The sequence below is a fragment of the Nyctereutes procyonoides genome, unplaced genomic scaffold (assembly GCF_905146905.1).
Source record: "Nyctereutes procyonoides isolate TBG_1078 unplaced genomic scaffold, NYPRO_anot_genome, whole genome shotgun sequence".
Lineage (NCBI taxonomy): Eukaryota > Metazoa > Chordata > Mammalia > Carnivora > Canidae > Nyctereutes > Nyctereutes procyonoides.
The window spans coordinates 63343488-63357338 of NW_026575043.1; the positions used below are offsets into that span (position 1 = coordinate 63343488).

The 13851-nt window shown below is 51.7% G+C and overlaps 1 protein-coding gene across 15 annotated transcripts in view; it reads left to right on the forward strand.

Annotated features, from left to right (window-relative positions):
• EP400 (E1A binding protein p400) overlaps positions 1-13851 on the forward strand; it is a 103262-nt gene that overhangs the window by 72810 nt on the left and 16601 nt on the right. For 11 of the 15 annotated variants that reach the window (XM_055323104.1, XM_055323114.1, XM_055323118.1 and 8 more), the window contains 13 exons: positions 281-421; positions 627-710; positions 1036-1170; positions 1415-1459; positions 1540-1693; positions 1921-2162; positions 2278-2451; positions 4530-4666; positions 4808-4864; positions 7508-7586; positions 7675-7926; positions 8942-8990; positions 9065-9174. In XM_055323104.1, the coding sequence (XP_055179079.1) occupies positions 281-421; positions 627-710; positions 1036-1170; positions 1415-1459; positions 1540-1693; positions 1921-2162; positions 2278-2451; positions 4530-4666; positions 4808-4864; positions 7508-7586; positions 7675-7926; positions 8942-8990; positions 9065-9174 (1659 nt within the window). The remainder of the gene's footprint in view (positions 1-280; positions 422-626; positions 711-1035; positions 1171-1414; positions 1460-1539; positions 1694-1920; positions 2163-2277; positions 2452-4529; positions 4667-4807; positions 4865-7507; positions 7587-7674; positions 7927-8941; positions 8991-9064; positions 9175-13851) is intronic. The other 4 variants (XM_055323110.1, XM_055323113.1, XM_055323119.1 and 1 more) reach the window with 1 other exon arrangement.

The following is a 13851-nucleotide window of genomic DNA, read 5'->3' on the forward strand; positions in this document are numbered from 1 at the left end:
GGATGTCCTGTCCCTTTCTGTTCTTGGGGTCAGGTGACACGTGACTCTTGCCTGGAGTTTGGTGTCCAGTGAGGCTGGGAGCCACTCCCACGCCTTCTCTGTCACCCTTAGGGCTTTGTTCTTCATATCCAAGTGGGTCTCAGATGCGCGAGAGCATGTCCACGGGGAGGCTCTATGTGCAGTGAATGGAGGCATCTCCCTGGCTTTATGTAGGGTGACTCCTTTTCAAAACCCCATAATTTAAAACTATGAAAGTAACATAAATCTGTTATTTCTTTAGGCCCTCAAGAGCATTGAGTATCTGGAAGAAGATGCCCAGAAACCTGAGGAGGAAGCTGTGCCAGGGTCACCCGGCACCAACAGCCCGAGGTGGAGTGAAGAGCCGTCTCAGCTGGAGGAGTTAGCTGACTTCATGGAACAGGTTTGAGAGCTTTCTCTTCTGTGCTTCAGCTTAATTTTTTTCCAGATACCTCGGTATTTTAAATTTGACTCTTCCATGGAATTTTCCTTGGTCCCTTTGAGTAAAAATAATCATTCTTTTGATTCAAGTGTTGGGGGGTTATATGGGGACTTAACCTTTGTTAATTTGCTGTTAACCCTGTTCAAAACAATGATTTTTGGAACAGCTTACACCTATTGAGAAATATGCTCTGAATTACCTGGAATTATTCCACACGCCAACTGGCCCAGAGAAAGAGGGCAGCAGTGAGGTAAGGGTAGACTTCTGGCTTGCGGAGCATGTGAGGGCCTCAGCCTTCAGATTCACATTTGGCCTGAAGTAAATGTGACTTGTGTGGAATTAAAGGAATAAAAAGCAACCCACCAGTGTAGAAACAAATTAAAAATGAAGTCTGGAGAAACCCTAGGGAACGATTCTCATTCAATTGGGCACAGCTTGGTGCTTGATGGAGGGATATGTGTTGGAGGAGGGAAGGGGTCCAGAGCCCGTAGCTGGGACAGGGTGGAGCTGGGGCGTGGGGTGCCGGGCCTGCTGTAGCCATATCTCAGAGCCCCTCTCTGTGGTCTTCCCACCAGGATGCCGTGTTGACCGCTGTGAGGGAGTGGGAGGCCCAGAACGTGAGGGCCCTGCAAGAGCGGGAGGCCCGGGCGCTGCAGGAGCAAGAGCAGGAGCAGCTTCTCACCTATACGAGGGAGGATGCCTACAATGTGGTATGCGGGGCTCAGGATCCAGTGTGTTTCTGAGAGATGAAGCCCATCTCCATGTCTGGCAGCCCGTTGTGCGATGCTTGACCCTTGGTTGGACATTTCTGGTTACACATAGGCTTTCCCCAAATGTGGTTGTTACAACGTGTCATAGGTGCTTTGAAGACCTACTAAGCATGCAGGTAAACAGTTGGTGGCTTGTAGTGTTCGTCTGAGATTGTGACACTGAAACGTGGCCCCTTCCCTGCAGGAATACGTCTGTGAAGGTGCCGATGGGCAAGTAGAAGTCATGCCAGTGAGTGCCCGTCTCCCTGTGTGTTGGGGTGGCTGCATTCCCCCATTCATACAGCTCATGGCTCTCCTTTGTCCCCACAGCTCTGGACGCCGCCGACACCCCCGCAGGATGACAACGACATCTACGTGGACCCGGTCCTGTGTCTCACGTATGAGAGCACTCCCATCCCAGAGTCCAAGCTGCCTCCCGTGTACGTGAGGAAGGAGCGCAGGCGGCACCGCACGGACCCCTCAGGTGCACACCCCATCGCCAGGCTTCCATGTCTGCTTGCTTTGCACTTGCGGGCTGTTAAGGAACCTTTACACTTACAGTCCTGCTTGGCGTACAAGCAAGAGAGTGGGTTTGTCTCTACAGTGGCTCCTTAGTGACAGGGGTCTTCCGTTGTCCTTCTTGTTCCCGTTTCCTCTGCGAAGGCAGTGTCTTCTCGTTAGCTACGTCACTGAGAAAGGCTCTCTGTCCAGTTGCAGGCAGGAAGAAGAAGCAGCGCCACGGGGAGCCAGTAGTCCCTCCTCGCTCACTGTTTGACCGTGCGACACCTGGCATGTTGAAAATGCGACGGGAAGGGAAAGAGCAGAAGAAGAACATTCTGTTGAAGCAACAAACACAGTTTGCCAAGCCTTTGCCAACTTTTGCCAAGCCAACAGCTGAGTCGGGCCCAGACAATCCCGAGTGGCTCATCAGCGAGGACTGGGCACTGCTGCAGGTGAGCACAGCCCGCAGTCCACGTCCCGTCCTCTCCTGTCCATGTCCTTTGGGAGCGCGCGTGCACCTGCTGATGCAGTTCTCTGACCTTTGGTGCCTGAAACCTGGTCCTGCAGGCTGTGAAGCAGCTCCTGGAACTGCCCCTGAATCTCACGATTGTGTCCCCGGCCCACACGCCCAACTGGGACCTTGTCAGTGACGTCGTCAACTCCTGCAGCCGCATCTACCGCTCTTCCAAGCAGTGCCGGAGCCGCTACGAGAACGTGCTCATTCCGAGGGAAGAGGGGAAGGTGAGGCAGACCCCCTTCCACTCGCACATCAGCGGAACTCCAGCCCCTGGGCTGAGTGAAAGCTGGCGAGGCAGGAGGCCCGTGTGGCACCTGGCCTGCCTGGAAAATTCTGTGTGCCATGTGGAGGCTCCATGCCACTCAAGGGCTCGGTCCTACCTTCATTTCTTTCCTCTTTCTTTTCTCTTTTGAGAAGGCATGAGGTGAATGAAAGGGCCTTTGTTTGGCTCCATTGGCTTATTTGAAGAGAAGTTTGTTTATGCCTCCTATGCCTTTGCTGCTGGTCTCCCGCCAGGAGCCCCAGCCATGGGACTGGCCTGGACCCTGGTCCCGGCCTTGCACATGCTCTGCAGACAGAGGCTGGGTACTCCGTGTCTTTCCCAGGAAGCCCATGGTGGCAGTGGCTGCCCCCACCCCCACCCCCCAAGAGAGCCAGCACTGCTGGCGAGTGCATCTGCCCTGCACTTTCCACCTTTCCACCTGCATACCTCGTGTTGTTTTGAGCCAAGAGGGTCTCTTTCTGTTTCTCCATCTGCTGGCTTTGCCACTTCCCCTCTTGTCAATCGCCCATCCACCTGCACCCTGGAGAGTGTCCAAGGTCTGAGCACAGAAGGGGCGCCCATGTGGCATGCTGCCAGCCTTGACAAGGGTCCCGTGCCTGTGAGTCGTGGTCCTACCCACTACGTGTGACAGCACAGGGCAGATGCGGCAGAGGCACACATGGGACCCTGACGCAGTATGGAAACCATTGTTTCTACCATCGTTTCTGTTTTCATTTTCCTGAAAACATTTGCCTTAAAGCCTTTGTTTGCTTTTTGTTTAAGAACAAAAAAAGCAGGTATTCCTTAACAGTACTATGTGTGGTATCTTCACCACCAAGACGTCACGAGGTCTTACGTTTGATCTGTCTTGCGTTGGAAGCACTTCTAATGACGGCCATAATGTTAACATGGAAAAGCATAAAGCTGAAGCTCTGTTTTTCTGTTTTATAGCTCACATGAGAAGTTGATCTAGAAAAAAAGGCAAAAATGCGTTTATTGGATGTGACGGTGACATTGTGAATAAATTGACAAGCATCTGTGCAGAGGGCCATTTGATGAAGTTCAGAACCAGCCAGGAGGGGAAGCTGGTGCCCGCAGACATGTGCTGGCAGCAGTGTGTTGGGTAGGGCAGGGCAGGAGCCCCCTTACAGCCTGCCACAACTTGGGCTCGCTGTTGGGTGTTCGTGTAACGTACCTGATCTTATTCTTGCTCTACCTTTTCTCCCTTGTTTTTCTGTGGCACGGGAATGCTCACAGACATGGACTCATTTTCAGGACCCTCCCATGCTGATCTTGTGGTCCTGAGTTTCCTCTGGTGTGGCTCTTCTAGATGTAAAGCTTCACTTAGCACAGAGGACACGTATGCATGGCTCTCCCGTGAGCGGTTCTTACTTTGTGTCACAGTCTCCATCCTGTTCACTATGTACAGGTACAGGGTGATCAGAGCCTGTAGACACAGGGGAGGGTCCCTGGGAGCCCTATGGCCCGGTCCTGACTTGGTTGCTTACAAGTGTGCTGGCTTTACACAAGCTGTGTAACGAGACTGGAGTTTTCGCTCTGGCATCAGGTTGTTCTGAAGTTCTGTGGGACAGTGAGGTGTCTTGGGAGCTAGCAGTGCTTGGTTTAACTGTAGGATTTATGCTGGAGAGATTACCAGGAATAGGTGACGCTGTGAATGAATGCCCCCGAGAGCAGATTCACATGCCAGCTGGCACCTCTCCTCTTCCCTGTGCACTGCAACAGAGGCTTGCAGGGAGGGCAGCCACTCGGTCTCATTTGCTGTGTGACCTTGGGCACTTGGCCTAGCGGTCATTTTTCCCTGCAAAGGCAGGGCGTCCTCCTGCTCTGGGTGATTGTGGAGCTTGCGTGAGGGGACATGTGGAGAGGAATGGCGTTTGCAGGCAGTGGGTGGTCAGGTGGTGTGCTCACGTCTGTGTTGAAGGTTGTGAAGGAGGAACTCTGTTTAACCTGGGAGATTCCAAGTCAGGTCTCCAGATCAGCCACCATCTATCTGATGCACTGCCATTGGTTTTGTCTCAGAGTAAGAACAACCGACCCTTGCGCACAGGACAGCTGTACGCCCAGGACGAGAATGCCACGCACACGCAGCTGTACACAAGCCACTTTGACCTGATGAAGATGACGGCCGGCAAGAGAAGTCCCCCCATCAAGCCTCTGTATGCTTCCCGTGTCCTTACCGCCCCTCCCCTGTGATGAGCTGGTGTGGGGACACTGGCTTGCACAGCGTGTTGGTGATACTTCCTTCTTCAGCAGGTGTTTCTTGTTGGGTAACTCTTGTCTCCTTTTTTGTGTGGCAGGCTTGGCATGAATCCCTTTCAGAAAAACCCCAAGCACGCCTCCGTGTTGGCAGAAAGGTATTTCTGTATTTTCTACTGGATGAAATAATCTCATTTTAGTGTTTTCTTAAACCCTGTGGGGTCAGTAAATTGTTCAAACGGTGTGTCCGGGCAGCAGCTGGGGATAGTGGTGTGGCCGGCTGGGAGCTGGCATATGTGCACATGGCATTCCCATGATGAGGGTCTGTCCCTGCCTACGGGCTTCGGGGGATACTGGTGGATGTGACTTGGCCGTGGGAGAGGCTTTTCTTTTCTTGGCCGTGCTTGCCTCTAATTTGGCACATGTCTTTTGATTCTGCCTTTAAAATATATCCAGCATAGAGGTGAGAGTAATTGTTTTGAAGCTGAACAAAAGAAAAGGACCGACGAAAGGATGGGCAGGGAAATGTGTGGCTGTGGGTGAGCAGGTATGGCAGAGCAACCTAGGAGCCAAGTGCCAGGTATCAGGGTGTTCTCTGCACACTCCCTGTGCTTTCCAGATGTCTCTTTTACAATGAGGTGGTAGGAAGCACATGTCTAGGCAAAGCCCAGGTGCTAGTCTGGCTCAGGCCTTTGTGGTTGCTCAGATGAGTGTCTGCCATACACCAAGGGTTCTCACCTTACCTGTTCTCAGTGTGGCCACCAGCTGGGCACTTCTTTGCCACGACCCCTGACAGACTCTCCTGGCTGCTCCTGAGGCCTGGCCTCCATCAGATGCTCCCTACCTCATGGCTGTGACCTGCTGCTCACGCCTAGGGCAGTCTTCCTGGACTCGAGCCCAGGACCCCCTTACACGTTATCTTCTATACAGTCGCATCGTGGCCCTGCGTTTTCCTTCACAGGATGAACCGTCTTCACATTCTCTACTTGAGTTGTGGTGTTTGTGTGCCTGTGGATGTAGGGCTTCTGAATCTGGAAGCAAAGAGCAGGCGTTCTGTGTACATTTGTGGACTAAATTAGCAGACTGTTTCATGCAGCTGACATTTATGGACAAGGTGTGTGCCTAGCTCTGTGCTGGGCCAAGCCGTTCAGTGGCGAGCAGGACACGTTTTTGTTCTCGTATTGGTGAGACGCAAACTCAGAGCAGTCTTACAGGGGTTGAGGATCTATCCTGCAGGTGATTGGAATAGCCCAGCAGGACCGAGGGTGAGGGAAGCCTGGGGGAAGGAGTCCAGGGGGTGTTCCTCCTGAATGTCACCCCAACACGAGGCAATATTGTGTTGGCTGTCGTGGTATGCAGTGCATGGGGTCAAAGGAGGGCTACAAGGCAGGTCCATGGGATACGCACAAGAGGGCCCGGGGTGACACCTCCAGGGCAAAAATCAGGCAAGCAGGGCGAGTGCCCTGGGCACCTTAGTGGGAATAGGTCCAGCGCGAAGCCCAGCTGGTTGGTTGGAGACCATGAGGTGAGCACAGGCCTACAGTGTCTTGGGGGCTCAGGTGGGTGTCGGTGTTTGGCTCAGATCAGAGGGATGGATCCCATGTGGGCCGGTGGACAGGACCAAAGGTTGACAGGGTGAGGTGAGAGGAGAACTCAACACCTGGCCCAAGCTGGGTGGGGACTTGACCTTCCACAGGACCTGGAGGTGTTAGCCACAGGGGTGCATCCATAAGGAGTCAGGCCAGGCCATGTGCCAAGGAAGAGGAAGTGATGCCGTGTGACCTGGCTGGGGGGCCTTGCAGAGGGTGGGTTTCCCTTGTCAGTGGAGATACTTGGACCCTACCTGAAGCTGGCAGACTGGGGGAGCATAGCATGGCTTTAGCTTTGCCAGGTGTAATAAAGAGGGGTGGGGAGAAGGCCTGGATATTCATTGTGAGAGTGGGAGTGTGATGGAGGATCTGGGCAGACCTATGTGGTTGAGGTCAGAGAATGGGTAAGAAGTCACTAAGCCAGCTGGGGTGAGCGACAGGGTGGGAGGGGCTGACATGCAGGGGAACAGACAGATGTGGCCCCGCCTGGGCCCTGCAGAGTAGGGGTGGGGGAAGCTAGGAAATGGGGAAGGCATGCACAAAGTTTTAAGCAAAGCCAAGCTCTCTGTGGCAGAGGGAGTCAAAGAGGTGGAGAGGTCATAGTACTTGAGTGGAAGAGACCCCTGGAGCAAGGGTTCTGTGAGATGGTGGGGAGGCCTGTGGGACCTCGCCCTCCCTGGGCTTTGCTGGTCAGTCTCTGTGCCTGGGGAGTGGGGTGTCATGGGAGGTTGGGAGTGTTCATGCAGCCTGGGCCCTGACCTCAGTTTTCATGGACACATGGGCTTCTGGCAGGCCAGAGTGGGACCTGGGGACACAGGCTATGGACAGCTCCTCAGAAGAGGGCTGATGCTCCATTGGGAAGAGAGGGGAGGCCTAAGCTGAAGTAGGGCCGCAGTTTGGTAGGCTGGGTTGGAGGGGCAGGCAGTTCACCGTGAGGTGCACCCGCACACATTTCCGGGGCACCTGATATCCACATAGTACCGTGTGTTACTGTGGTGGCCCAGGCCTGTTTTCTGGAAGGTTCTGTGTCAAAAGGGAATGGGACACATGGTCTTGGATGACCCATGCAGCTTTTTTTCTTTTGCGAGGGAGCTTGATTGGAGCTGCCTCCTACCACCTGGCAGCTTGGGAGGCAAGAGCTTTGGGTTTCTCGAGTGTTCGTCTTCCTTAGATTGTGTCCATTTATTTTCTGTCTCTGCTGTTGTCTTTCAGCGGGATCAACTACGACAAACCACTGCCTCCCATTCAGGTTGCATCTCTCCGAGCAGAGCGAATTGCCAAAGAGAAAAAGGTGTAGGCGCTAGGGCCTCCTGGACGTGGCTGGGGTGGTGGGCGTGGTGGGCTTGTCCCCATAGCCCCTCTCCTCTCTGCTTCTGTAGGCGCTGGCCGATCAGCAGAAGGCGCAGCAGCCACCCGTGGCACAGCCCCCACCACCCCCACCACAGCCGCAGCCCCCGCCGCCCCAGCAGCCTCCCCCACCTCTGCCCCAGTCTCAGGCGGCAGGCAGCCAGCAGCCTGCAGGACCGCCGGCCGTCCAGCCGCAGGCCCAGGCGCAGCCCCAGGCGCAGCCCACACAGCCTCCACCGAAGGTGCCTCCCGCCATCACAACAGTGGGCAGCGCCGCTGTGCTGGTAAGAAGGTGCCTCTCCCGGGCGCGGACACCTGTGGGGACACGGGTGGGAGGGGTTGTTCAGAGGCCAGTTTGTCTTCCTCAGAGACCACAGAAGGCCAAGACTTTCCCTGGTGGGGGAGTGAGTGAGCAAAGGGGCGCCCTCACCTGCTTTGGCTGCTCTAGGCAGGCCAGGTTGGTTAGTGGAGGTTTGGGAGGTGGAGGGACCCAGGAAGTTTGGAGTTAGGTGGGATTTGTGAGATGTCAGTGTCAACGTCACCCTGCAGAGGTGCAGAGCTGATACTGTTTGTGCCAACACGCAAGCTTCCCTTCTTCTGACTCTTGCACTCGCGTGTGCATACATCTTTAGTGCCCATCAGAGAAGGTGGGTCAAAAACACACAGGAAGGGGGAAGAAAGGGAGACTCGTGGTCTCATGCAGCCTGTGCTGCGGCTATCATGCCCCGGTATACTCCCTTGCTCTGTGTGCCCATGTTTGTGTGACACGGATGTCGCAGTCATCCCCTGTGGGGCGGATGCCTGGGACTGCATGGGGAAACCCTGCTGCCTGGCACTGCCAGCCAGGTGTGGGAGTGGTCCAGCTTGTTTATGGTTCTGTTGGCCATGGTGGGTGGGATTGCTGCCTCAGCCTGGGCAGTTTAGCTCTTTGGTCAGAAAGCACGCTCCCTCAGCCCCGCTCCCATGGCCTGTGGGTGGTTAGGGAGGGATTCTGTGCGGGGCCTCCTGGCCCTGGGCTGCGGCCTGAGTGATGGTAGTCTATCGGTAGAGAGCCCCAGCAGTAAGACCAGAGGCCCCAAGCTTGGGGGGTGGGGGTGGGGTCAGGAGGGCAGGTGAGGCCAGAGCTCTGTAACTAAGGGACAGAACTGGCATGGGGCATGGGGGCAGGGAATGGTGGGGGGCCCGTGTGGCCGTGTAGTCAGGCAGGAGTGTGGACGTGATTCTGACGAAGTGGAAACATTTGGAGGTTTTGTGAAGGGGAGAGCTTATGCTCCAATTCAAATGCTTTTCTCTTTCCAGCAGGCCGGAGCCATTAAAACATCTGTCACGGGGACAAGCATGCCAACGGGTAAGAAGCCTGGGATGCCCCCATCAGAAATCAGTGTTTTCCTGTGCTCCTGCCTCACAGGTCTCTCCCTGCAGGCACAGTGAGCGGAAATGTCATCGTCAACACCATCGCTGGGGTCCCTGCTGCCACCTTCCAGTCCATTAACAAGCGCCTTGCTTCGCCTGTGGCACCAGGAGCCTTGACCGTGAGTCATCCCTGCCCCTGGGCACTTTCGGTAGCCTGTGTGACCTAGGAACCCATTGTTTTCTAATTTAAAAAATTTTTCTTAAGTAATCTCAACACCCAACATGGGGCTCAAACTCTTAATCAAGAGTCATATGCTCTTCCAACGGAGCTTACTGGGTATCCAGGAAGTTGTTTGCTTTGTAGAGAAATATCCCAGCAATGCAGGAAGTACTGACACAGCTTGAATTTCCTAAGATAATGTGAACATTCAGGGGTTCAGGAAATGGCTCACATGGTGCTCTTGCTGTGGGAGTGTGTGGTATGGAAATCCCTACCTACAGCGATTCTAGGAGGAGAAAGGCAGGGTTGAGGGTGTGCTGCTGACTCTACTGCTAGGATTCCTCATGTACGGCATGACAGGTTTACTCTTGGGGGATACGGGGGTGCAGAGATGGGCGCTCTTTGGGAAACTGGACCGGAGGAGGGCATGGTACCACACCAGGTGCCATCGCATGATTGCCAGAGTGTGTAGGGGCCAGGTGGAGCACAAGAGGGATGGTCCAGACCCATGTGTGGGAAGCAGGGAGGTATCAAACCTGGGCATCAGGACAGCCCTGTCAGACCCTCTGAGCACAGAACCAGCGGAAACCTTGCCCTCATCCACAGATGCAGCCCATGTCCTTGCCTCCAGTGCTTCACTATAAACAGCAGAAATAAACAACTGAGATTGAAGAGATTAAATTTGTGTCTCCTTTTTCAGGTTAGGTACACATCCAAGGGCAACACGTGCCCTGACTGAGCACTGTTCTGATAAGTAGAAGGGTGGCCCTGTCAGGTTCTGAAAAGTGTCTTTTCTGAAAAGGTCAGTTGTTGTAGTAATCCAGACAGGGTGGCCTTGGCAAAGGGACAGACATAGCTCCATAGAATAGGATGCAAGGCCCAGAAATAAACCCCCATGTATGTAGTCAACTGATTTTCATTAAGAGTGCCAAAGGGATACAAGGAGAAAGGGTAGTCTTTCCAATAAGTGGTACTGGAAGAGCTGCGTAGCCATGTGCAAGACCAGGAACTGGGGCCTGTAGCCTACGCTAGGTATGAAAAGTCCATCAAGATGGATCATTGACCTAAGTGTAAAATACAAAATGATAAGACTTTTTGATGAAAATCACAGGACAACATCTTTGCTCCCTTAGTTTAGGCAGAGATGTCCTAGGATCCCAAAGCCTGTGAATCATGAAAGAAAAATTAAGTGGTCGTCATCAAAAATCAGCGACACATGTAGTTTGAAAAATATGAAGACAGGGATCCCTGGGTGGCGCAGCGGTTTAGCGCCTGCCTTTGGCCCAGGGCGCGATCCTGGAGACCCGGGATCGAATCCCACGTCGGGCTCCCGGTGCATGGAGCCTGCTTCTCCCTCTGCCTGTGTCTCTGCCTCTCTCTCTCTCTCTCTCTCTCTGTGACATAAATAAATAAATAAATAAATAAATAAATAAATAAATAAATAAATAAATAAATAAATAAATAAATTTATTTTTAAAAAAATATGAAGACAGTGGAGAGCATGGGAAATATTTGTAGGGCACATGATAAAGGACCAGTTTGCAGATTAAATGAGGATTCTTCAGTAATATGAAAATACACTGTAATGTTCTCATTCATTTGGGGAATATGAATAATAGTGAAGGGGAATATAAGGGAAGGGAGAAGAAATGTGTGGGAAATATCAGAAAGGGAGACAGAACATAAAGACTCCTAACTCTGGGAAAGGAACTAGGGGTGGTGGAAGGGGAGGAGGGCGGGGGGTGAGGGTGAATGGGTGACGGGCACTGAGGGGGGCACTTGACGGGATGAGCACTGGGTGTTATTCTGTATGTTGGTAAATTGAACACCAATAAAAAATTAATTTATTAAAAAAGAAAGAAAGAAAATACACTGTAAAACATGGATAAAGATTTAAGTGGTTATCTCACCAAAGAAGCAACAGGGATAGCAAACAAATGTGAAGAGCTATTCAATGTTAGCTTCAGGGGAGTCGTGAGAAAACCACAGTGAGATAGGACCTTGGGGGGCTCAGTCAGGAGAGCGTCCGACTGTTGTTCCAGCTCAGGTCATGAACTCAATCATGGGATTGGGCTCTGTGCTGGGCATGGCGCCTGCTTATGATCCCTTCCCTTTCCCTCTGCGCCTGCCCCCAGTGAAAAACTAACCACAGTGAAATGCCACCACACATCTCTGGGCTTTAGAAACAAAAACCTGGCTGTAGCAAACCCTGGCAATGAAGCAACCTGCCTGGAGTCCACAGTCAGCACCCAGAATATTAGCATCGAGTGGGAAATTGGCCACTTCTGATAAAATGAAACGTACACTTACTGTACAACTAGCACTTCCACACCTAGATTTTCCCTCAGGGGAAGTAAAAACATACATCTGCACAAAAAAATCTGAGCATGAGTGTGTACAGTAGCTTTATTTATAATTATACTTACTGAAAAAGAGTAAGTATAATTAGTAAGAAAGAAACCCAGACAGCCTTTGGTGGATACATGGGCACTATCTGGGACTACCCAACGATACAAGAGAGTGAGCTGCTGGGCCAGACGATGAGGTGGGCGACTCTAAAACACATTTTACTGTGAGGACAGTTTCAAAAAACCTCGTATGCTTCATGATTCCATTTAACGTGGAAAAGGCAAAATCATAGAGACAGGAAACAGAATATGTTCTGTGTCTGGATTGTGGTGGCTACCATAGGTTCGTATACCTGGAGTGGGTAAATTGTACTGTATGTAAATCATACTTCAATAAATCTTGCTTAAAAAATTAGAATATTCTCTAAGTAACACAACATGTATTAAAAGTTTTTCTAGAGTGTGGCTTAGATTTATTTTATTTATTTTTCTTTAACCTTTGCAATAAACCACTTGTGATTCAGCCATCTTAATAAATAACAAAGGCTATTAGGTAGGCATGTGGCGTTAAAACCATTCTCTGTAAATAAAATCTTTAAAAAAAAGGGGGGGGGGCAGCCCGGTGGTGCAGCGGTTTGGTGCCGCCTGCAGCCTGGGGTGTGATCCTGGAGACCCGGGATCAAGTCCCACATCGGGCTCCCTGCATGGAGCTTGCTTCTCCCTCTGCCTGTGTCTCTGCCTCTCTCTCTCTCTGTGTCTATGAATAAATAAATAAAATCTTTAAAAAAATAATAAAATAAAACCATTCTCTGTGACCGATACCATTCCTCATATGAGAGTGCAATGCTCAAGTCATTGTACTTCATGTTTTATTTTGAATAAGACCTAATGCTATGTGTGGTATTTTGGGAAGATAAAGTAGTTCATCCATGATGTATTTTTTGAGTAGATCTTACAAACAATATACTCTTGCTTGTGATATAGGAATAGAAATTGGAGTCAGACACATGGCATGCTTTCCTAGGGCTCTTCTAGTCCTGGAGCTGGACCATGAAGGGTACAGATGACAGGGTGGGCCTCCTGGGCTCCCAAGAGCAGGACAGTGTCATCCACACACACGATTCTTCAGCCCAGAAAGGTGTGTGGTGTGTTCAAGGCACATCAAGTAGGTCTGTTTAAAGGGGGCACAAATGTATTAACAGAGAAGCAGTGGCTCCTGCACCCACTGGGAGACTCTGCATGGCCGTGTGTGCTTGGCACCATGAGTGGTCGTAGAGTTTGGATATCTGGCTAAAGAATATGAATTTTATTCACTAGGCCGCTGGGAGCCCTTGATAGTCTCTGAGCAGAGATGTGACGGGTGTGTAGTAGACAGGATTCCGGCAGAATAGGGCAGAGTAAAAACCACTTTGGAAGTCCAGGAATGGATTTCTGTTTATGGTAATAAGGTGAAGTGAGTAAGTGAGTTATTTATACTATTCTCTAAATGAAACAAACTAAAATTGGATAGAAACATGTTTATTAATCTTTTTAAAAGTTTTAAGGAGCTGACAAAATAATAATTATTAAGGCAAAATCTAAGAGAAGAAAGCCAGAATAATAGTGCAGTGAGGCAGGGTGCTGCAGACATTTTACCTCGTGGGACAGGCGACTCTAGCTGGCCCATTCCAGGAGAGAGACTGAAGGGACGTGCTGAGCTAGGAGTCGGAGCCTGAGCCCTTGGGGGCAGGGCTGGAGCAGAAGTAAACCCCGCCTGCCCTCCACCCTCCACCTGCCGTTAGCTGAGGGTCTGGACAGGCTGGATGGGACAAGCCTGCAGAGCTGCAGCCACACACCAGCCTTCTGTCAGTTTGCAGCTAGAGCAGACGTGGCATTCAGAGGGTGCCCACACCCCTTGCAGCCTGTGAAGTGGACCTGGGTGGGCGGTGTTCCAGGGTAGGTGGCCAGAGCAGGTGCAGGTGCTCTGGAGCAACTTGCCTTCTCTCTAGATTCCCTAGAACCTCTGCGGGTGATTCTCCAATGTAGCGAGTGGCACGTGGTAGAAAATAACCAAGCACAGGAGGAAAGAGTGACTCCAGTGGAAGCAACAGACGGTGGGCAGACATTCCCACCTGAGATAGTGGAGTCCGTGGGCATCGATTGCAAAAGAGCTGTGCTTGCTTGCTTTCTTTTCTTTTCTTTCTTTCTTTCTTCCTTCCTTCCTTCCTTCCTTCCTTCCTTCCTTCCTTCCTTCCTTCCTTCCTTCCTTCCTTCCTTCCTTCCGCTTCATGCCAAGTATGGAGCCCAAT